At 40.3% G+C, this 21,915-nt stretch overlaps 2 protein-coding genes across 2 annotated transcripts; both read right to left on the minus strand.

The window, feature by feature from the left end:
• Positions 1 to 1,638: 1,638 nt before the first annotated feature.
• Positions 1,639 to 8,241, minus strand: cbx2 (chromobox homolog 2 (Drosophila Pc class)). Its single transcript, XM_054607411.1, has 5 exons — positions 8,158 to 8,241; positions 7,974 to 8,017; positions 5,707 to 5,772; positions 5,205 to 5,274; positions 1,639 to 5,124 (listed from the first exon to the last, which is right to left on the minus strand). The coding sequence occupies exons 1-5, from the start codon at positions 8,227 to 8,229 to the stop codon at positions 3,799 to 3,801; spliced, it is 1,578 nt and encodes a 525-aa protein (XP_054463386.1). The 5' UTR covers positions 8,230 to 8,241; the 3' UTR covers positions 1,639 to 3,798.
• Positions 8,242 to 10,350: 2,109 nt separating this feature from the next.
• On the minus strand, positions 10,351 to 16,590 carry LOC129098278 (ectonucleotide pyrophosphatase/phosphodiesterase family member 7-like). Its single transcript, XM_054607261.1, has 6 exons — positions 16,356 to 16,590; positions 15,751 to 15,896; positions 14,780 to 15,409; positions 11,946 to 12,180; positions 10,645 to 10,768; positions 10,351 to 10,354 (listed from the first exon to the last, which is right to left on the minus strand). Exons 1-6 carry the CDS (start codon positions 16,588 to 16,590, stop codon positions 10,351 to 10,353), a joined length of 1,374 nt encoding a protein of 457 aa, XP_054463236.1.
• Between the last annotated feature and the right edge of the window lie 5,325 nt (positions 16,591 to 21,915).

The raw sequence follows: 21,915 nt of genomic DNA on the forward strand, positions 1-21,915 counted from the left end.
AAAAACCGATGCGGTTTGTATCATTGCAGGTCTTTCACTATGGAGGAAATACCAGAGTGTACTGTTCTACTGTTATTACAGAGAGAATACTATTGTGGAGCTTATAATGGGAGAGAGTCAGAGAATTGTCACTTTGCTGCACATAATGAGATGCACTGACTTAAATGAGTTCAATCTCAAGTGTGTAAACCAACAGATTATATAATTAGGGTTAATTAAGAAACTGAAGCGCTCTTGGGTGTCCTTACCTTCAAGTGCACCAGCACCATCTAGTGGCTGTTTTAAGTGCACGTGTCCATGAGGGCTGGTGGAGAAAAGAGACAGAAAACTGGCTTCCTGTTGTCTTATTCTTTCCCTGATGGATGTGACTGATACGCAGTGGTGCTGATGACGATTAAATCCAAACTAATGCAGAGAGAATCAAATATCATATCCAGTCTTGACAGCTTGTGAGTGTTGGTGAATTTCAGATCAGCTAAAGTCTGTCATAATAAACATACAAGTCCACGGCACCTTTTTGAAAAAAGCCAAACATGTTCTGACTCAACTCAGCTAAATGCTGGAACATTACTTCCATAATCCATCTGTTTATGTATTGAACTGATTGGTTAGTAGGGATGTGAGTTTTCCATTTTAGATTGTTTCTTGAGTTCATAGGGAGGTGCTCATTTCAGGATCTTTTTTTCAATTCTACATGGGATAATAAAGGTAGGGTGGAAAATGATGGCATGAAGGTAAAGTAAATGGTATTTTACATTTGGAGTTTTTATTTTAAAAAGTTATATCAACTGATTGCAATAATGCAAACATACAAAGACAAACTTGCACAAATTAACACTTTTTGTATTTCTCCATTCTCAGTGACTTAAAAAATAACAGGTTATTCAAAAAACAAAAATTCTGCCTGGTTACATGAATTAAATTGGTGATCTAGCTGCCTCTTTATTTCTCAGAAACGTAGTTTATACTTGTGTGATTTTTTTTCAACAAATTACATAATAATGCTTGACACAACTTTGACTTGGTTTGTATGATAATTGTCCATAAGTACTAATATTTAGGTTATTTTGTAGAAAAATTAAAAAATAGTTTTGTTGTGAGGGAAACAGAATCTAAGACGAAAGATTCTGGTTCTTTCACTGAACCCGTCCTTGGTTAGTCTGTAAAATGTCAGAAAATAATGAATAATACCAGCAACAGGAGTCCAGCGTGGCGTCTTCGGATTGCTCGTTTTGTCCCACAAACTGTCCAAAACCCCAAAATATTCAATTTACAGTCATATCACTCAGTAAAAAAGCAGCAAATCCTCATATTTAGGAAGCAGGAACCAGAAAGAATTTGGCATTTTTATGCCTCATCGCCGGCTACAAAAGTCAGTCTTGCCAATTCTCATGAACGCGATATATAATCAGCAACACCTGGAGGGAATGTCTTCAGAATTTGGCACAAATATCAACTCTACTCAAAGATAAACTGACTACAATTATGGTGGTCAAAACTTACTGTGACCTCAGAAAAAGTTGTTTGGCCATAACCCAAGAATGAACTTGCTAATTAGGACAAATTCACACAGATGTCTAAACAGGATCAAATGATTACATTGTGCACAGACATGGATGTGAACTTTAACCCGACTGGTTAGTTCTAGTTGCTTGATAAAAACAAAGGAGTCAGACATTAAGGCTGTATCATTTATTAGTCGATTTGACGAGTGGCACAATACAAGGATTGGCGACACCGTCCTACCCTGAAAGGCTCTGGATTTGAAATAAATAGATTGTAAAGAGAACAACATTTCATTGAGATGGTTAGTAGAACTAAAAATAACAAAAAAAAACATATTTATGCCAAGTTTGTTCTTTTCATTAATTCAGGAAAAACAGATACAATAAAAAAAAAACATTTCTCATAGAAACAGCGTGCGTTACCCCGTAGTGATACATGATATTCTGATTAGACTAAACTTTACCTAAAGCCCGATTCAAATATATGCTGGAGTCAGATCGACAAGAAGACACTTCACACCTGTAATATGAGAATTCATCCTTTTGTGTTCAGCTGGTCATGAATGGAAACTACAATATCTTGAATCTATCCTTTCAATGAGGCATCAAATATGTGTCCGTTCCGTACATATGTCCTCTTTTCTGTCATTACCTCCGTCTCAAAACAATACGGTCCGGTCTCCAGGGTAACTCCTTTATTGAACTACCTGAAATTCTAGCTATCTTTGGGGTAATGCCTCTCTGTGTTTAGTCTTTGAGAGAGAAAAGAAAGGCACAGTCTGCAGAGCAGGATTTAGACAGAAGAGTTCAGTCGAAGTGCTTTGTTGCCGAACTCCTCTCAAGGGAGCAGAAAGTTGTGGTTTCTTTTCCGTTACATCAGATAAAGATCTTTTTTTTCTTCTTCTTTTTTTTTTTTCTGGGAGGCCGGGGCCTGCAGCTCCATGCAGGTGGGTGAAATGAGACGTCTGCAGCTGCAAGGAAAAACAAAAGAAACAACCAACCAAATCTGGCGTTTCAGACCTCAACGTTTTCCTTTTTTAAAAAACACCAGCAGCAACAGACACAACGACATCTGGTCAGCGGCGGTTTATTGTCAAGCTTTGTCCACACCTGTCATTCCTTCGTCAGGCGTCACAGTCCGTGATCACGAGCACGTATTCTCTTGTTTTGTTTTTTTTGTTGTCCGTATTAATTACAAAGTCAGAGAAGATTTGGAGCTGCTGGGTGAACGAAGGACAGGACCGACGCAGAGGCAGAAGAGCAAAACCTTCGGGCCGAGTCTTATCTGAACAAAGCGAGGAGGAGCAGAGATACCGTATCTGACTCCCCACATGCTTCAGCCCGTTTGGGTAAAGCTCTGCTGATAAACCGGCTGCACTGTGGAATGAAACTTTTTTTCGAGGGCGATAACGGTGCGAGCAGTTCAACGCTGCGTGGAACTCAGGAAGCTGTTCTGATTAGAGTTGGTTTTTTTTTTTTTTTTTTTTTTTTTTTGAACGATACAGAAATGAAGCTGTTGGAGCTAACATGAGTCTATACAGCATGAGAGTCCAATATATATATATTTATATATAAAACAAGGATAAGGACACAATGATGGAATACCCTGGAGGGAAAGGCTTTCCTATCCCACGAGAAATGAATACAAAATAAAAAGAGGTAGCTAACTTATGAAATGTTAAAAAGTAAACAATACTATGCTAAGAATTAAAAAAAACTGGCTTACATTAGCTATTGATTGATATGGATTCACACCGACACATAATGAGCTAAATGTCTGCTACCCATAAAGATGCGCCTCCTGCTCACTACTACTCCCATCACTAAGACATTCCTCTGATCTGACCTCATCGACAGAGAAACTCAGCATGAATGTGGGGCGTTGGAGCTTTACCTTGACACTTAAACAGATGAATAAGTTATTTTATCTCCAGTAACCCGGTAGCGACGTCATTTCGGACTGTTCCTGATCATCAGTCGGGACCAGAATGCAGCTTCATGCACCTTCTCCACTGCTGTTTCTCCAACAATTTGTAGACCACAAGCAAATAAATAATCACAATCAACAACTGACGTTCTGTCCTTTTGTATTTAAACCTAAAAAACTGGTCTTTTACTAAAAGAAAGATGAAGCGCAAATAAACCTCCGGCCCCCCTCGCCCCCCTCGAGGCATTCCTCAGGAATTCTCCAGCCGAAAAAGGTTTTTATCTAATTCCTTCAGAAACCGAAACCCCCACGCCAAAAAATGTTTGCTTCAAAGCCCATCTGGCTTGCAGCGACTGGATTCCCCCGTCAGTAGTTGCGAATGTTGAAGAAGCCCACGCTGGTCGGCGACTCCTTGACCGTGACTGTAACCAGATTAGCGGTGACATCCGTTACGAAGACGTGCTCTATCAGACTCCGCGTGGGCTTCCAGTCCTGGTTCTGGGAGGCCACCGAGCAATCCTGTCCCACGTAGGGAGAGTCCTGGTCGGAGTCCGAGCAGCTCTCGTCTTCGCCCGTGCTCATTTCGGCTTTCTTGCCGTCCTTGGCGGCCGGTCTCTCCGGCTGGCTCTGGACCTCCGTGGAGGATTTCTGCACGCCGCTCTTCTCCAGCCTGCCTTGGACTCTGGGGGTCTGGATTTCTGTCGCCTCCTTGATCTTGTCCGCCCCGGGCTGGCTCTTCCTGGTCTGAAGTCTCCCGGGTGCCGCCGGACTCTGAGGGGGATTATACTCCTGGTTCTGCGGGACGGTTGTTTTCCTCGCCGGGTTCGTTGTGTTTCTCAACCCCGACACCGGAGCAGTGACGTTTCCAGGAGCGCCTCCGCCCTGCACCCGTTTGTTCTGGAGGTTGAGCGGCTGGGGGCCAGGACTCTGATTGACGGGGGCGTTCTTAGTCGGTAAAGAAGGTTTATTATTGGGTGTCCGCTGCGGTGTTGACACAGGGGCCGGGGCCTTCTTTTGTCCGATGGGGGAGCTTAGTGTGTGTTGAGTGGTTCCTTGAATGAGGTGTTTGGATGTATTCAAATTCAACGCCGCTACGCCTTTTGATTTACCAGCAGCTGCTTTCAAATCCAGACTTGTCGCGCCGGAGACGGACAGTTTCCCCTCGCTGACATTCCTGCTCTGGCTGGCTTTGCTCAGGGTTACGGAGGCCGGTTGGACCGACCTTCCGGGTCCAACAGAGTTTTTAACGGCCCCTCCTTGAGTTAGAGAGCTCCTGCTCTGAGCGGCTACCGCATCCCGAGGCGAGCCCCGATGGAACCCCATGAAGGTGAAGCTCGCCGGGTGAACGGGCTTCTTGATCGCCCCGGGGACATCGGCGTCCTTGGACCCCTTGACGATCTTGCGAACCCCCTTGTTCTGCGGGAACTCCTTCGCTTCGGGCGACGGAGGTTTCCTGCTTCGCTTCTTCGGGGGCTCCGGTTTGGCGACGACGATCTGCGCCTTCTTCTGGGGGACCGGGTGGAGGTCCCGCGTTCTGACTCCTGGCGTCGCCGGTTTGACGTTGTTTCTGTCGTTGTCGTCGTCGTCGTCATCCTCCGACGAGGATGAAGAGGAGGAGCACGAGGAGGAGGAATCGGAGGATGATGAGGAGCCGGATGAAGAGCTGCTTGACTTAGCTTCGGGCACATTTTCCTAAGTTGAAGAGCAAATATTAGACGCTTTGTACGAAGCCAACAAAGTATTAACAATATCCTGCTTTGAGTTTTACTTACTAGTATTTTCCGGGGTCGTCCTCTCGGCCTTTTCCCTTTCTTGAGCAGCAGAAGTTCCTTTTCTTGCTCTCTTCAAGACAAACAAAATGAACAAATATGGATTAAATAATATTCATCAATTAACGTAATGGCTCCTCAGTTTTCTTCTAAGAATGTTACACTTTTCAGACTACATTAGAAGTTTTTGTCAGCTTTCAGTATGCTTACAACATTAAGTAGATTAGCAATATGATAGCAAACACATTTTAATTAAAAAAAAATTAAAAAAACAAATATAAAGTGGGTTGAAATATTACAATTAACAAATTACATCTAACGTGTAATAATTATGATCCCAGAATGTTCTCTATAATTGAAATGTTACTCTACTTTCTCACGCTAAAGCTAAAAGCCAAAAATGCAATAACTCTATTAATGCTGGGAGAATATGTCATTTATTTATGATATCTCTAAATGCATGTTTGATCGTCACAAAGCTCATTCTAAAAGCGGAGGCCCTCACTTCTTGTTGAATGCAGCCAACAGTCTGGGGTCCAGGATGTTTTCTTGGGGCTCCCAGCTGTTGTGTCTGAAATAAATCCACAATAAGAGTGAGTCACAGTGTGAAAGATTAAACGGAACCCCCAAGTTTTGATAAATGACCTTTCAACCACGTTTGTTCATTTAGTCACAAAGGACTTTGGTGTTCCAGCAGCTGTGAACTTACTTAAGGTATCCTGTTTTTTTTTTTTTTATCTGAGATGAACTATTTAAAAGGAACATTGCCTCCACGCTGAAGAATAGAATCAAATGATAAAGGATTTGATGTATTGAATTAAAGGGGCTACATTTAATAAGAGCAGAACTATATCAAAACATACATTTAAAAACTCTCAGTATAATCCACGTCTTTGCCAAAGCCGTACTTTTAAAACTCACTTTGGGCTGTTTTGGTGAAAGTGTTTTAAATAGTACAGTTTTAGCACAGATGCTTGTGAAGTAAAAAGAGAGCATATAACTTAATAAATGACACTGTCATTATATTGCACAAGATGTTTTAATATAGTTTAGCTTTTTCCAAACGAGGCCACGTTTTACTTCAATTCATCAAGACTTTCTCCGGTTTGTTGGAGTCTCTGTTGAACGTTGAAGCGCGAGATGAAAAGCTTTTCTAGGCAACACAGGGTAAGTAATTAATATTCCTTTAATGATTGGCTGAGAAAGACCTTTCAAGTTAGCTCAAAACAGGGCAAGAGCTAAAATATATAAACCCGTTTGTCCACAGATGGAGAAACTAATTGAACGATCTGAAACAAGTGATCTGACACTCACGCCCATTTAGTTACACTTAGCGTTTGGCCGACTCTGCAGAGGCGAGAAAAATAGGCCGGTTTTGATTTCCTCTTTCAAAATAAAGTGGAATGTTTCCAAAGACTAAAATAAGGACGCAGGGCGGAAGAGAAGTGGAGATTCTTCAGGGCCTGTTCCAGAAATATTTTGGGAATTTCTGGGGAAGTTTGGTTGCTTTGGTGACAGAAGCTACTTTTACAACTCGCCTCCTGCAAAGACACTAAATCAGATTCAGTTTGGGAGTTACTTCTCTGTTCCCACAGTCACCGTTAAGAATACGCACCAGGAAGGAAGAACATTTTTAGGTCAAAGAAGCCCTCTGACGTTTATGGGTGTGATGAAAATAACAACTTTGTTGTGCTTGTGATGGCACAGCATGGAGTGTGTTTTAGATAACAAAAAAACTAAAATAACCTTGGTTTCCAGTCGCTTCTTTGTGGCACCACTGCTGGTAAATTATTCTCATTATACTTTATTTTAGCTGAACTACACCATCTCCTATTTATGACAATCAAAGCATCTGTTCCTTGGACAAATTTAAACTTTCTTAGCTGCAGAAAACAAACTGGAAAACAGGCCACATGCTGCGTGGTCTCCTATCTGAAGTACACGCATTTGTAATGACCTTTTTTCTCCTCATCACTTGTTGTTGAATGGCCTATTCTGATCAGCAGTCACCACTGAAATAATCAACCCCCACCCTCTCCCTACACACACACACACACACACACACACACACACACACACACACACACACACACACACACACACACACACACACACACACACACACACACAAAGGATGTGGTTCTAACAGAAAGCCGTGGAGCTGGCAGGCAACAGTGTGCATTGATGGTGGATTACAGCAACAATGTGGAGTGAACAGAAAAGGGCAAGTGACAAGAAACGAAGTGGAGCCTTGAAAGCAGCAACATAAATGCAGCATATTAAAAAAAAAAAAAATAGAGAAAAATAATATATATATTTATATATAACTAGAATTATGTAACGAATTATACAACATAAAATAAGGTAAGTTAAACAACAAACGGTCCTTGTAAATTGGACAGCTCGGCCACACGCATTACTTGTTTACAGTTAGGATTAAAATGAATAAAACATAATATCTTTAGATTAAAATGAGGTATGTAAAAACAATAAAAACAAAACGGATACAGCCTTAAAAAAAAAAGAAAAAAAATTGCTTTTGCTTGGAGCTAACTTCCCAAAATGTAAGGGTGTTATGAACAAAAGAAAGCAAATGTAAAAAAAAAAAAAAAAAAAAAGAATTGTGCATCAATCTGCCACCAGAAAAACACCATGTGATGGTTGATCGGACTCTTTGATTGGACGGAACCAATCAATAAATAACGGATCGATGGAAAGCAACAAGCGACACGTTGTTGTTGTTTTCATTGTTTCGCTCCCACTCGTACTCACTTGGACGACCATCCCCTCCACTTCACCAGAAACTCCAACTTTCCCTGAAAGCAGAAGAAACCAATGAGCGGATGAATGTTTTGTGATCAGCTGATACAAACAACAACAACAACAACAACACCAACAACACCACCACCACGAGGCGGAGGCGGGTTTGTTTGTGTGTTTGTTCCTCGGCTCTGACCTTTTTCTGCCGCTTGTTTAAGATGCATTCCGCATCAAAAACCTGCTCTCCCACGGCGCTCAGCTCCTCCATGTCTGCCTTCGCCCCGAGTAGCGAGCCTTTATCAAAAGACGAGAGAGGCGCGTCCACATCACCGGAATTACGCGCGGTCGGGCCCGGATGTTCGCAGGCTCTGCCTTCAAAATAAAGCTCCCCTCGGCCTAGGCGCTCACAATAGTAATAATAACTTTGTTTATGTAGCACCTTTTTAAAAACAAGGTTTACAAAGTGCTTGGACAGACAAGGCAGCAAAACAGTGCAATAGGAGAAACATTAAGATCAATCGCTAGGATAAAACTAAACGAAGAAACAAAATGAAATAACAAGTGACACTGATTATTTGCAAATTTCCCCGCTGCGGGACTAATAAAGGATTATCTTATCTTATCTTATCTTATTTCAGTGGTGACTGCTGATCAGAATAGGCCATTCAACAACAAGTGATGAGGAGAAAAAAGGTCATTACAAATGCGTGTACTTCAGATAGGAGACCACGCAGCATGTGGCCTGTTTTTCAGTTTGTTTTCTGCAGCTAAGAAAGTTTAAATTTGTCCAAGGAACAGATGCTTTGATTGTGACAATTAAATAAACGAACAAAATAAATTAAATCAAGTGAAATGGGTAAACATAAAATAGTAAAAGAATATAAGATAAAATATTAAAACCAATTAAAATGAAACATTAAAGCGACGACATCACATAAAAGCCATTCTGTAAAAATGTGTTTTAAGAAGTGATTTAAAAGAGATTACTGATTCTGCAAGCCTTATCTCCTCCGGCTGGTCATTCCAAAGCCGAGGGGCCCTTATGGCGAAAGCACGGTCGCCTTTGGCTTTCAGTCTCGACTTTGGAACAAGCAGAAGGGCCCCACCTGAGGATCTAAGGCTGCGAGCTGGCTCATACGGGGTCAACATTTCTCTGATACTGTATTTTCATGTAAAAGGTCCGTAGCAGTGGCGAAATGTCAATCGATTTGTAGCCAACCGGTGGAGAGGATATCGTTGCCGATTTATTATCAGTGCTACTGTTTTGCATATAACATAAAAGCGGCCAGGGACGACCATATTTCTAGTTAGTATTTTTTTTATTTGTAGGGAGGTATAGTTAATATAATGTCTAGTATATATAAAATAACTAGACATTATATTAAAAGTTAATTAAAGATAGTTGTTCAAGATATATTTGAATGTTTTAGCTCTAACACATAGACTTAGATCCATTGGCCAAAGAACACACACCAAGAATATAAATGAAATGCTAAAAATACCACCAAGACATGCATTAGAAAAAGTGAGAATACTTTAAAGACATTTTGAAATGACAGCATTTGTTATAATACATGTTTTTTTAATTCGGTAGAAATACAAAAAATACACACATAATTGGGTCTCATAGAAAAACTCAAATCACCAAGCATAATGTTATTTTGAAAGTCGTAACCGGAAGTTCTTTGCTTCCGCCCTTAGCTTGATCACACTACGGGACGAGAGGCGGGCAACTGAGAATGTGGTTGTTAAAGCATGTCCCTTGGCGACCACCGTCCTGTGATCGAAACGCTTTATTCACATATTGTAAGTGAAAGACATGGACGTGATTAAATAAACGCTTCTTCTTTCTCAAATCAAACCTGATACACACTGATACACACTTTGTTTTAGAATAAAGTTATTTATCTTCATTTTATTGCTTTTAAAGCCAGATTTTCTGTTTTTTTTGCTGCCTTGTTTTTGTTTTTTAATTATTTAAACGTCTTCTACATCAGGAATTATTATAAATAGATGCACTATGTTTATGACTTCGGATGCTCTTATTCAATACAACTATTGGTAGGCCCACTTCACATTTGTAAGACACTTCATAACCATAATTAAAAGTAAACATTTAATTACAACATGTTGCGAAACACACATAGTAATATACAAAAATCCTGTTTAGTCACACACTACATCAGTAGTTTCAACCAAATACTAAACAAAAATACACACATTTTAGCTGTTATTTTATTAATCTAATTATATTCTCCCAATTCTGTTCATTTCTATTCTCAGTCAACGTCACAACGGTGCAGCATTTGCATTTATTTTCTTTTGTGTGATGATCAAAGTGAAGTTTGCCTTTTCTTTTTCTTGTTCTGGAAGATGTTCTGAACTTCATTTATCTGAAACACAAACAAAATAAATTCATTCTGAGAGATAAACACTTTATTATTGTTTTACAGAACTCTATGTACAAATTAACAGTCAACAGTTAAGTTTTTGTTTTACATGCATAAAGAGTTGAAATACTATTGTGGTTTTGAACACAATTGCCATATTGTGACATCAATATCAATATTAAAAGAAAAACGTAAAAGTTTCCTCGAAATGTTGTTTTAGCCGTATTGCTCAGCCCTTCATGTGACAAACAGTAATGACATATAAAAACAGTCTTTAATTACTTGGTCTTTACCTTTCATTCTTGCGTTTTTTCTGAATTATTTTGTGGGATGTCATCACTATAAAAACTGCAACAAGAAAGCCAGCCACTGCAGCCAATCCAATGAAGACATTTTGCAGGAAATGCCCATCTTCACCTGAAACTGAGAACACATTCACAGTCTAAATGTGTGTTTTTGGAGAGAAGGTGGTGATAGACTGATGTTGCATCTACTGTATTATATATATATATATATATATATATATATATATATATATATATATATATATATATATGGAAGGACCAGTGTTATTTTTCTTACTGTTCTTGTTTTGCAAAACCCACAGCGATCAAAATACTGCCTCTACTTAGGTATCAATGGCATCCACCAACCACAAGATGGCGATATAACAGCAAAAACATTCACAGTAAGTGTTGTCAGAAATGTCCTGTGGTCAGAAATACTCACTATAGCGCCAAATTAGATTAATCCGCTGCAGAAAACGTAGGGTCATTTTGTGTTTACTTGAGTTCGTTTTGTGTCGCTTTGTGGTTGTTTTGTAGCTCTTTTCCGGATGTCTTGTGTAGATTTGTAGTCATTATGTGTCTTTTTTGATCAATTTGTGTCTTTGAGGTAATTTTGTGAAATTTCTGGGCATTTTGTGACACTTTGTATTCATTTTATGTCTCTTTGAGGTCAACTTGTGTCTCTTTGGAGTCCTTTTGTTTGTCTTTGAAGTTGTTTTGAGTATATTTGTCGTAAATATGTGTCTTTTTTTGTTCGTTTTGTGCCTCTGAAGTCATTTTTAGTGTCTTTTCCGGTAATATTGTGTGATTTTGGGCATTATGTGTCATTTTATGTCTCTTTCAGGTCATTGTGCGCCTCTTTGTTATGGTTTTTGTCTCTAAATTAATTGAACTTCTCTTTTTTTAATAGTTTCTCTTTGAAGTTGTTATTATCTCTTTGTGGTTGATTTGTGTATATTTGTAGTCATTGGGTGTCTATTTGGGTAGTTGGCATCTTTGAAGAAATGTGTGTAATTTGAATGTGTTGTGTCACTTTGTTGCCTTTTTGAGTCTCATTGTAGTTGTTTTACGTCTTTTGTGATCATTTGTGAGCATGTCTTTGTGATCGGTACGTGATCACATTTTTTCAAAGAATGCCAGTAGGGCCCCTAACACTTTGGGGCCTCTGCTTTGTAGTCCCATTCAGTAATCCACCCATGATGAAGTCAGACATGATGGATGAATGGCCTAGTAATGAAGGAGCAGGTGTTGGAGCGACACACTTTCGAGGCCACGGGGAGAGACTCATTAGTCCGATATAAACTCACCCTGCTTCGTAGCGCTAGTAACCAGCATGTGTTTGGTGGCATTCAGGTGGCCGTCGTTGACCTCCGGCTGTATACCCAGGATGTGACACATCAAGGGGTAGATGTTCACCGTCTCGAAGGGCCCCACCTCCAGGTTCTTGTGAAACGCCGGTCCCACCGCCCTAAAGAAGGTCTTCATATCCATATCTTCATTGTCAAAGCCGTGCTCACCTTTGTTGAACTGAACGGGGAAATACTGCAAAGACACAGAGGGAAGGATTAACATAGCACGCATGACCCAGTTTGTTAGATTCAATTACATCGTAAAGTTTATTAGGCATTGCTTTAAGTAGAAGGATCTTAACAGCTGCAGAGGTGACGCATCTCGGCCTGCTCTCATTCAGTCAGCAGAGGGAGGTGTTGTCCAAGAGAAAGAGTCGTCTGCTTACTGTTTAATCTCTTTGTTGCCTCTATCAACCAATGAGCATTTAAATCCAGCCCGAAAATAAACATTTTCATAAAACACTCATAAATTCCTTTGATCATTTTGTAGTAAATATTCAGTTTATTACCAGCGAAATGTGCTAGAAATATCAGCATGCAGAATAACCTTATCCCAGCAGTTATGTAACAGCACAACATGCTTCTCCTTCTCTGAGATCAGACTAAAAGGAGTTTAAGTGGCCATGAAGAGAGAGAACAAGAAGTCAGATAATACAGTCGTAATCATGGCCGGTCATAACCTATAAACTTTAGATAACCTGTTTTTTATCAGTTGATTCACAGGACAGATTCTTTTCCTCATATTCAGCATGTGGAGACATTTTATGATTTTAGTTATTCATTCTTTATTGTTATGATTTGCTGATTTCCGATACTGACTGACACATTCAGAGTCAAAGTTACCGCTCAGTGGAGTCAAATGAAAAACGCTAATTTAGAATTTTTGAGGCATGAATGGCTTCAATAAAGCATTTGAGAGGGCTGCATGTCATCAGCCAGGCCTGGATTATCCCGAGGACGTGCAAATCCACTTGATTGAAATTGTAATGTACTGAGATTAAAATTTAACTCCTTATTTTTGGATGAAAAGAGTCCAGTTTCACCATTTCCTGTTAGCCAAATGCAACTGGTAATTTAAATATCTGTAGAAGAAACTTGAGGATATTTATAGAATAAACTGGACGGCTTGTAAAGACTGTTTATCTGTATCAGTGCTTATCATTTGATTTATTTATAATCCGTTAACTGGGTCATAATCATAATCTCAGTAGTCGAAGGTCTAATGTGAAGGATTCAGCAGCATTTACTGGTGAGGTTAAACTTCCTCTTTGTGCCAAGCGTGTAACAGAACAACGATGGCCGACACGAAAACATGAAAACACAAATGTCCCTCTCTAGAGCCTGCGTTTTGTTTGTCCCTTCTGGGCTACTGTAGCAACATGGCAGCCGGCTTAATCTTAATCTAAGTAATTATACACTAAAGAAAACATATTTCATAATAAATCCATTGCTGCCAAAATATCCCCCTAAATGCTACACGCTGTACCTTTTTAAATCATTTTTCAAATGTTGCTGCTGCTATAAAGCTGCACTAAGCAGTGCACTGTATGATTTGCATTGGAAAATAAATAGCTGTCACACACCTGTCTGTGGTTTTAAAATTCCCAGCATGCTGCATATCTGGCTAAACCCAAGTCAGCGATGTCAGACTAAACAAACGGTTAGACATGTCTAATCATTGCTGCAGCGTCTTAGCTTGGGTTACACCGACAAGGACTCATTTTTAAACCCTAGGGTTTAACTTTAAATCATGCTGCATCAAACTTTAACACCAGCTTGAAATAAAGAAATATTTAATTAAGGCAGACTTCTATTGGCAGTCGGGTGTCTATAGCCAACAATGCTATTTGCACCCAATAGGTACATATATTTGATACGGTTTCTATTAATGTCGCCTACTGTGGGCTGTTTCATTTTTTTTCTTAAACCTACCCAAGTAGTTCAGTTGACTGAATCTAACTAATCTGCCACTGAAACAGGATTCAAGCCTCAGTCTCCTCTCTGGAAGCCCTTGGTTTCATCTATTCATCCACCACAACCTGCTCATAAACATACTTTGTCACTTTTTGTACCAGGCCTTCTACTATTATTACTACTACTACTATTACTAACTCTTTGGCTAGCTAACTATTGCTACATAAAGTAGCATATTCTCAATAAAATGTAAGCCTCTCTTCAAACATCAGTTTAGTTTTTACTCTTAATCTAGATTAAATTGAATTCTGTTGCAACAAAACTTTTAACTCCAATTTAAACACTAGGTCCAGTATTAACTTTTAATCTTACATCTGAGGAGGTTTACCTTTTAAAAACGCTGCTTTTTGAGATGGATTGAGCAAAATTCTCAAAATCTTCAAGGAAAGTTAAGTGACAGACTCAACCCAGCTGAGTTGTATGATGCTGCTGCTGCTGCTCAAATTCTTTTCAAGATACAGGTTGAGCCAGAAAACTGTTCTGGAGCTGAACAGGTAGAATGGACCAACAGACTGTGGGGAACATTTTTTTGCCTTTCTTTGTTGTCTGTTTTTTTAATTTTCTAATATTTGTCCATGTCACTTAATTCGTGTTTTTCTCAAAGGAGGAGAAATTACAACTTTTTTGCTGATCCATCATGAATAACGTTGGTGAACTAACTGACTTTTTAGCTTTTGCTAGCTAGCAAACAATGTTAATCTTAGATTAAATGAATACTTGTTGGAGCAGTGATTGGTCACATCAAACAGTTGTATTTCAGCAGCCTTGCAGGACATTCTTGAGAAAGAAAGGTATAAAAAAGAAAACTGTCAACGCACCCCGTTGATCACATATCCAGCGTCGGCCCATAAAATGATGGGGAGGATACGATCATTGTTGGCGAAGTGGAGGCGCTTCGGCATATCCTCCTTCTTGAACACATGGAGGTGCGGATGAGCCCCCTTCAAGGCACTGTAAACCTTCTCCAGCTTGCCCGGCTTCGGCAACAACATCCCAGAGGGGCCAAAGTCCACCAGGTGAAAAGACAAGTCCGTGAAGGAGAAGCCCGGGATCTTGGACAGCGTGATCTCTTCCACCAGACCGTTCCGGTACACCGTGCCCATGCCGTGGTCCGATGTGACGATGATGTTCAGGCGGTCGGTCAGCTCGTGTAGCGCGGACATGTCTCGAATGTAGCCCACCGTCCGGTCCACTTGCTTGACCATCTCCCGGAGCTCCGGTGAGTCGGGCCCGTATCTGTGGCCTGTGCCGTCCGGCTCGCCGAAGTACAGGGACACAAAGTCCAGATCCTGGTCCCTGAGCCAGCCCATCACCTTGTTTATGTTCTCTCGCCAAGCGGTCTCGTTCTTGTAGTTGTACAGCACCGGCTCCACTTCCCGCACCATAGCAAACTGTCCCTGGTAACTGGAAGCCGTGCCAGGAAAGTGAAGCGAGCCAGCTTTTAGGCCCTGGAAGGGGGTAGGAGAAAGACAGGCATATAAATATAGCGCATGCACTTGTAAACATGACATGTCGACAAGCATGCGAAGGGTCGATCGGTTCAACATGCAAAGAAACCAAAACAGTGGTTGGTGGATTTTTGCAGCAAACTAACAGCAGCTGTCATTTGCATGCAGTTACAGTAACATCTAAACCGGCCAAAAATAATTTGCATCACAACTGCAGGGATCTAGCTGAAATTATTCAGCAGGCCTCGGATGGTGTTTTGTCAAGAGAAATGGTTTCTAGTGCTGTAAACTGCAAAACAGTCTCTCGCAGTGATAAGATGGAAATTGTGCCTCACACAGACCTGTCTCTGCGCGGTGATCCAGATCGGCAGACTGCCATTGTTCCACCACTCGTTCACAAACTGGGTCTGATAGTAGGGCTTCTTCTCCGTGCTGGTTGTGTTGAACCACATGTTGTGGATTACCCCGTGGTTCTCAATGTAGCGGCCTACAGAAGAGGAAAATCGCTGTCAGTCCGCTTGCGCTCATTATTCACAGCGTGACACATTCACATTAAAAATTCTATCAACTTAGCGGGCTGAGTGGCATGACGCTTTTGGACAAGGTCTTATGACCAACTTCGGAGATTAGAGGAATTTAATTTCAAGGAAGTTAAATTTCTTTTAGCAGGCACTGATGATTTGAGAGTCAAAATAAGAAAAGGGAGCAGCGAATTCTTCCCTCAGTCATCCAAGCATAATTATCTTACTCAGCTATAAAAGCCGTTGGACCCTGGGACATTCAATTACAACTAATTCCTTTTTCACCATGGCTTTTTTTTTTTTTTTTTTTTTTTACAATCCTAGCAAAGTAAACTCAGAGCGGTTTCCTACTCCGCCATGATATGCAGATCCCCCCCCTCCCCCTGCCAACTGAAAGCACTGTGGTAGAAAATGAAACACTTTACCTGTCAAGAGGGTGAAGTGTGTAGGGCTGGTGAGAGTGAGGTAAGGAGGTGTGACATACAGAGCTTTGACTCCATCCTCGGCCATCTTGTCCAGGTTTGGCGTGTCCACGTTGCGGTCGTAATCCCACCGGAATCCGTCGAAGGAGATCAGCAGCACCTTCTGTCTCTGCACGTTCACCGGAGCTCCGAGGATGGACCAGGCCCAGAGGAGGCAGAGACCCGCGGTCCACAGCATGGCCAACGCGCGCACTTCCCAAATCTATACTGACTCTAAACCTCCGGAAAACACTCGCATTTACAGGACGAACCACCTTCCCGGCTTCTCGCGTGAGGATTCTGCAGCCAACAGCTTCCGAGCAAAGTTTCCCCAACGTATCTTATCTGGTAGATTGGACAGACTTTATCTCCGCTCTTTCTACATGAGGCCTGCTGGTGTTTATGAGTCAATTTTACGACTGGGAGTTGTGTTCGTTTTGCTCTTGAGGACCGGCAGTAAAAGCAGATTAATCTCCCCGGGCATCGGGGCTGTTTGTTCCCCCCCCCCCCAACCCGCTTGTTGATGCTGTCTTTCTGTTTGTCTGCCCGCACCGTCTGTGTGCCGGAGTTTCCTGTGAATCACCCACAATGGAGGAATGACACTTTGATGGCTTTCACCTTGAGTTGGGATGGCGCATGATTGATCTGACACCGGGAAAATGAAGAGGAAAATGAGAGTATATATCTCTTCGTCGGCTAGCAGTGGTCTCTCGGGAAAGAAAAGACCCTAATAGACATATTCATTTTAATACCTCAAATGTGTGTATTAGCCCCAGGATATTGTTAAAAGATCTTATAAAACATACATTGATTTTTTTTTTTTTTTTTTTTTTGTGCAATTTCCATGAAGATGGACAAACTATTAAAAAGTGATCTGCAGCCTGCTCAGTGTTTCAGCTCAGATCAAACCCTCATCCAGACGTTATATATCACTGCGTTGATGTAACCTTATCAACGTCCATCAAATTGCGAGACGAGCTAACTCTTCAAATTTGTTCTTTATTGTGTGTGTCCTTGGCAGAGGTTCAAGGGAATTGTCCAATCTTTATGGAGATAAGGGATAACATTCATCAGCTTTCATTTACCTCATTCATATTCATTAGCTTCCTCGCATTAACTCTATCTGCTCGTCTCCACTGTCAGCAAGATTTCGGAGGAGTGTTTTGGACTGCACCGGTCTCAGATCTGTGCTATGAGAACTTTATCAAACACGCACACTCTGAACTTGAGGGGCAGGCAAACTTTATCTGACCCTCTCAGTCCTGCACAGACTTCCACAGGGATTCTCACATTTTCTTGAAGAAGAAAAGTAATTTCTTTTGCCTTTAGCACTCCCTGCTGCCCACTCACAACCACTGCAGTGCACCCTCCCCAGACAGAAAGACAAAACAATTTCATCAGTTTGAGCCAGAGTACATTACTAATGCACAAATAAAAAATAAAAAACATGGTATTTCCCAAGATGAAAATGTAGTATTTTATCTTCTAGCAAAGTTTCTTTTAATCTAGAGTTCTGTTTAACGTTCATGACACCATCTATATAAGATTTTACATCCTTTGAACGAACAGTCTGAGATATTAAAAAATTCATGCTGCAAACTTTTGATCAATCACTGCAACCCAAACAATTGTTCTTCAGCTAATTGCTGTTTCATTTATGTTATTAAACCTTTTAGTCTAAACAGCCTTTTGTATTTTAACAAAAACAAGCACAACAAGAAAAAAGCAAAAACAAGTTTCCTTCATTCTAAATGCATTTTTTTATTTAAATATTAGGAGTTCTAATAAATCTCCACAATTTCATGCCCATAAAATGTTTGCTCTCAAATCAGAAACATCCTGGTGTAAAAATACATAAACCACGGCCGTCCTTTAAACGGAACACAGTCCTGCATCTGTATTCTGCTCACTTTGTAGTTTGAATGGCACGCCGCCTCTCTCCCTGCTGCGACTGGAAGTAGACCATCAAGTTCATGCCAGCGTGCCGAGATCGATGTGTTTTGAATTGTGAGCAAACAAACTTTTAGGGCTTATTATCAGTTTACATGCCAGTAAGTCCAAGTGTAAAACTTCAAACCACAGGAAAACTCCACTGGAGCTTCACGTATGGTTCTCACTGAATAACTGCTAGGAAGGTTTTACTTTGACACCACAACATTTTAAATCGCCCAACAAAGTTAAATACCGTCACGCTTTGTCATTTTATCTGTTTTGGTAGCAAGCAGTGAAAGAGCTTAAACAAGGCTGAATGTGAGATATTGATCATTATATTGATCAGACTATTTATGTAACCTGAAAACACACACGTTTTAACTGTTATCAATTCGTGCCAAAACACTAACTTTTGCATACAACTCTAAGCAGTTTACTTATTTTAATTATATAACCATTTTGCTTTACATTTCATGTCCACAATGTTAATGTTTTATTCATGATAATCATTTTTCCAATGTTGACAGTATGTATCAATATTTGTTAAATCAATTTTTTTATATTTTATCAATTTTTGCATCTACATGCAATTTTCATTTTTATCTTTTTTTCAATATTGATAAACAGTAATTCAACACTGCCTCTCAGTACTCTACTTTATATAACATAAGCACATTTGATATTTTATCACTATTTCCATAAGAACAATCTATTGAGCTTTTAAGAGAATTTGTGAAATGTCACAAAAAAAAGGGAGTAAGGCGCTTTTACATCAACTGTTTTAGAATGAATAAACTCTACTACAACATAGTTTTGTCAGAAGTCTATAGGCTAGTGATGTCTGTAATTGGCCAGTAAACAGAGTCGAAGAACACATCTATCAGAGAAAAATAGAGAGAGGCCTTCCGGAATATGATTAAATTGGGCAACTTTTAACTGTTCTTTCATGTCAGCTACTGTTGGCCACGTTTCATGTTGTCCATGGACAAAGGCGAGCCGTCAAGCATTGGTTATCCGAGATGAAGCTGGCGGCGGAAACAGCTGATCAGTCATGTGATATCCATGTTCGCTTCTTCAGTAACTACCTGAAGCTATCTTAAATACATTTTTGCGTAATTGAGAAAGCCGGTTATATTTATCTTTTCTAAAAACACATATGAATATGAATATGTGAATGGAATGGCTAATGTAGCATTGTAAAAAGGTTTCGTTCTTGATGATCAGTACAGATCATAATCACCCGAATCTGTAGCTTCCCTTGGCTTTTTTTCAGAGCTTTATAGTTTCAGTCAGGTCCCAAAACGTTTTGACTCTCACCACTCTCATAGTGTCATTTTCATCAGATTTCATCAGAAAAGCTGTAAAAAAAAACAAAAAACAGCAGACAGACACAATTAGTGGAGCATTTAGCAGCTAAAGTGACAGATATTTCCCTTCGGACTTGGTAGAGACCAAAAACAGAGCTAAAAGAGACATCCGTCAGTTGACCATAAACACGACTACAAATTAATGATAATGTCGCTCCATAACTGCTGGATGTGTAAATAAGCAACTGTTCAACATATCAACTTAAAAGGTGGCTCAAGTGGTTCACCACTGACCTCCTTCATATACGTACCGAAAGCAGTGAAAGGCTCCGTTATGCACCAGAGCACCTCTTGAGTGCCAACTTCCTGCACCGGTACTGAGCGATGCCATTCGACATAAATGGCTCATCATTCATAGCTCCTTTTACCCCACTCCTCAGTATCTGGCACGTTGTGATGCATGCTGATCCGCTGTGGATCGGGCCAATAGTCTCCAGCAGGCCCCCCTTATGGAGCAGTCTTATCAGGGAAACAGACCAGATTTCAGAAGGGGGACTGGACTGGCTGTGAGGAGAGGTCTCCTTCACACCTGTCAAACAACCACGCTTAAACTGACGAAGGGTTAGAGAGTGTGTGTGATGACGGCAGAGGTCTCAGGGCAGCACCAAAGGACCACAGATCCACAGTCAAGTGAACATACAGTTAAAAAAAATGATGTTTTTAAAAACGCATTTCATTCACCTCCATTGTTATCGACTATCTAATGTCTGTGTCAGCACTTAATCAAAGTGAATTTACACTCACACCGACCTTGAGTGTCTGTCTGTATCCTTGAACAAAGTCTATATGTGAACGCCGCTCCTGTTATGTGTGTTGACGTTGATTTGATAACAATGAGATTAACATTTAGAGAGGGTGGCAGTCAGTTCCGCCTCAACGGCACAGTGTACGTAACTCACTGCATTAAAATTGAGCAGCAGGAATATGACAGCAGATATCCCTATAATAAAGTAGCTCTTCCTCCAGCAGGCCACTAGCATGTAATCACTTTCTCTTACACTTGCTAACCTACAGTGTATCAGCTTTCCTCTTCATTAATTCCTTATTCACTCTCTTGAACAGCCAGTAGCGTACATATGACTGTTCTTTCTTTATTTGTTGTTTCCAGAACAACAAATAAGTACACCAGAAACAAATAGGAAATCTAGTTAATGATCAGCTAAAGGCTACACCATAAAAGATGGCATAAATATAGATTATACTTCACCTTTATACATAAATTGATTTGTACTTTTACCTTAAAGCTTACCTTTCTGCAATTTGCCATGTTAAAATTACCAGGTGTAAACTGGGTTACATAAATACCAATATTTTATAAGAATAGCCAACATTTTGGGGTTATATTTCATTTGACTATTTTCATACCAAAAAACACTTCTGTATTTGCCCCCAAATGTATTTTCTGTCATGACCAAACAGCCTTTATAATTATGTAAACAACAAATGTATTATTTTCCTCCTGTTTGAGTAACGTTTTTTTTTCAAATCACAGTGTAAGATGTACCAGTTTTCCTAAGGGTGGCACTAGAGAGTTCATATAACAGAAGGTTCATCCTGGGGAGCATGAATGTCCTTTGGGAACTTCATGCCAGAGCTTGATATTTCTCGTAGATGTTTGGGTGGTAATCTTGGCCCGATGGTGGTAAAAATAGCTTCCCTTCAACAACATAAATGTTAAATTAAAACACGCAAAGAAAATATAGTTGTCCCGCCCTTCGAGTGCAGACTGACCAATCATAGCGCTTCATTGGCCAGCTCCAACCAGGGTCCAATAACTATCCGGCTCTGCTACATAGACTCTCATCAATTGTTTCAAAAGTTCTTAATTTTCTGGCTGGTTTAGTGGATTTGGAGCTCGTCATGGTTAAACATTGTGTACAAGTGATACTCATTACCCAGAGAGATTAAAAGAAAATATTTTTTTTTTAAAATGTTACATTTCTACAAGCTAACATTAGCAGAATACTTTTAGCACATACAAACTAGCGTTAGCACTTCTATGCTACGCTAGCTGCTGAAGGTTTACTAAATGTCTACACATTCTGCTTTTGCTTTTTCATGATTATAACGGTGAATAAAGACCTTCCCGGTCTTCTGTCTCGATCACCAGGTGACGTGGTGGTTCACTCTTACACTGTGATCTGTAGCTTTAGCTTCTACCTTTATCCTTTCAACCTGTTTTCACTGCTGAATCAGTTTGACATCTCTGATATATCCTTCAAACA

The sequence above is a fragment of the Anoplopoma fimbria genome, chromosome 11, assembly GCF_027596085.1.
Source record: "Anoplopoma fimbria isolate UVic2021 breed Golden Eagle Sablefish chromosome 11, Afim_UVic_2022, whole genome shotgun sequence".
NCBI lineage: Eukaryota > Metazoa > Chordata > Actinopteri > Perciformes > Anoplopomatidae > Anoplopoma > Anoplopoma fimbria.

Excerpts from the sequence above, each read along its gene's own strand:
- LOC129098278 (XM_054607261.1), bottom strand. The coding sequence starts at position 16,590 with ATGCTGTGGACCGCGGGTCTCTGCCTCCTCTGGGCCTGGTCCATCCTC. Across the intron at positions 15,897-16,355 it reads ACACTTCACCCTCTTGACAG|GCCGCTACATTGAGAACCAC; the intron begins GTAAAGTGTTTC and ends CCTCTTCTGTAG. Across the intron at positions 15,410-15,750 it reads GGATCACCGCGCAGAGACAG|GGCCTAAAAGCTGGCTCGCT; the intron begins GTCTGTGTGAGG and ends ACCCCCTTCCAG.
- cbx2 (XM_054607411.1), bottom strand. The coding sequence starts at position 8,229 with ATGGAGGAGCTGAGCGCCGTGGGAGAGCAGGTTTTTGATGCGGAATGC. Across the intron at positions 8,018-8,157 it reads TAAACAAGCGGCAGAAAAAG|GGAAAGTTGGAGTTTCTGGT; the intron begins GTCAGAGCCGAG and ends TTCTGCTTTCAG. Across the intron at positions 5,275-5,706 it reads TTGGCTGCATTCAACAAGAA|AGAGCAAGAAAAGGAACTTC; the intron begins GTGAGGGCCTCC and ends TTTGTCTTGAAG.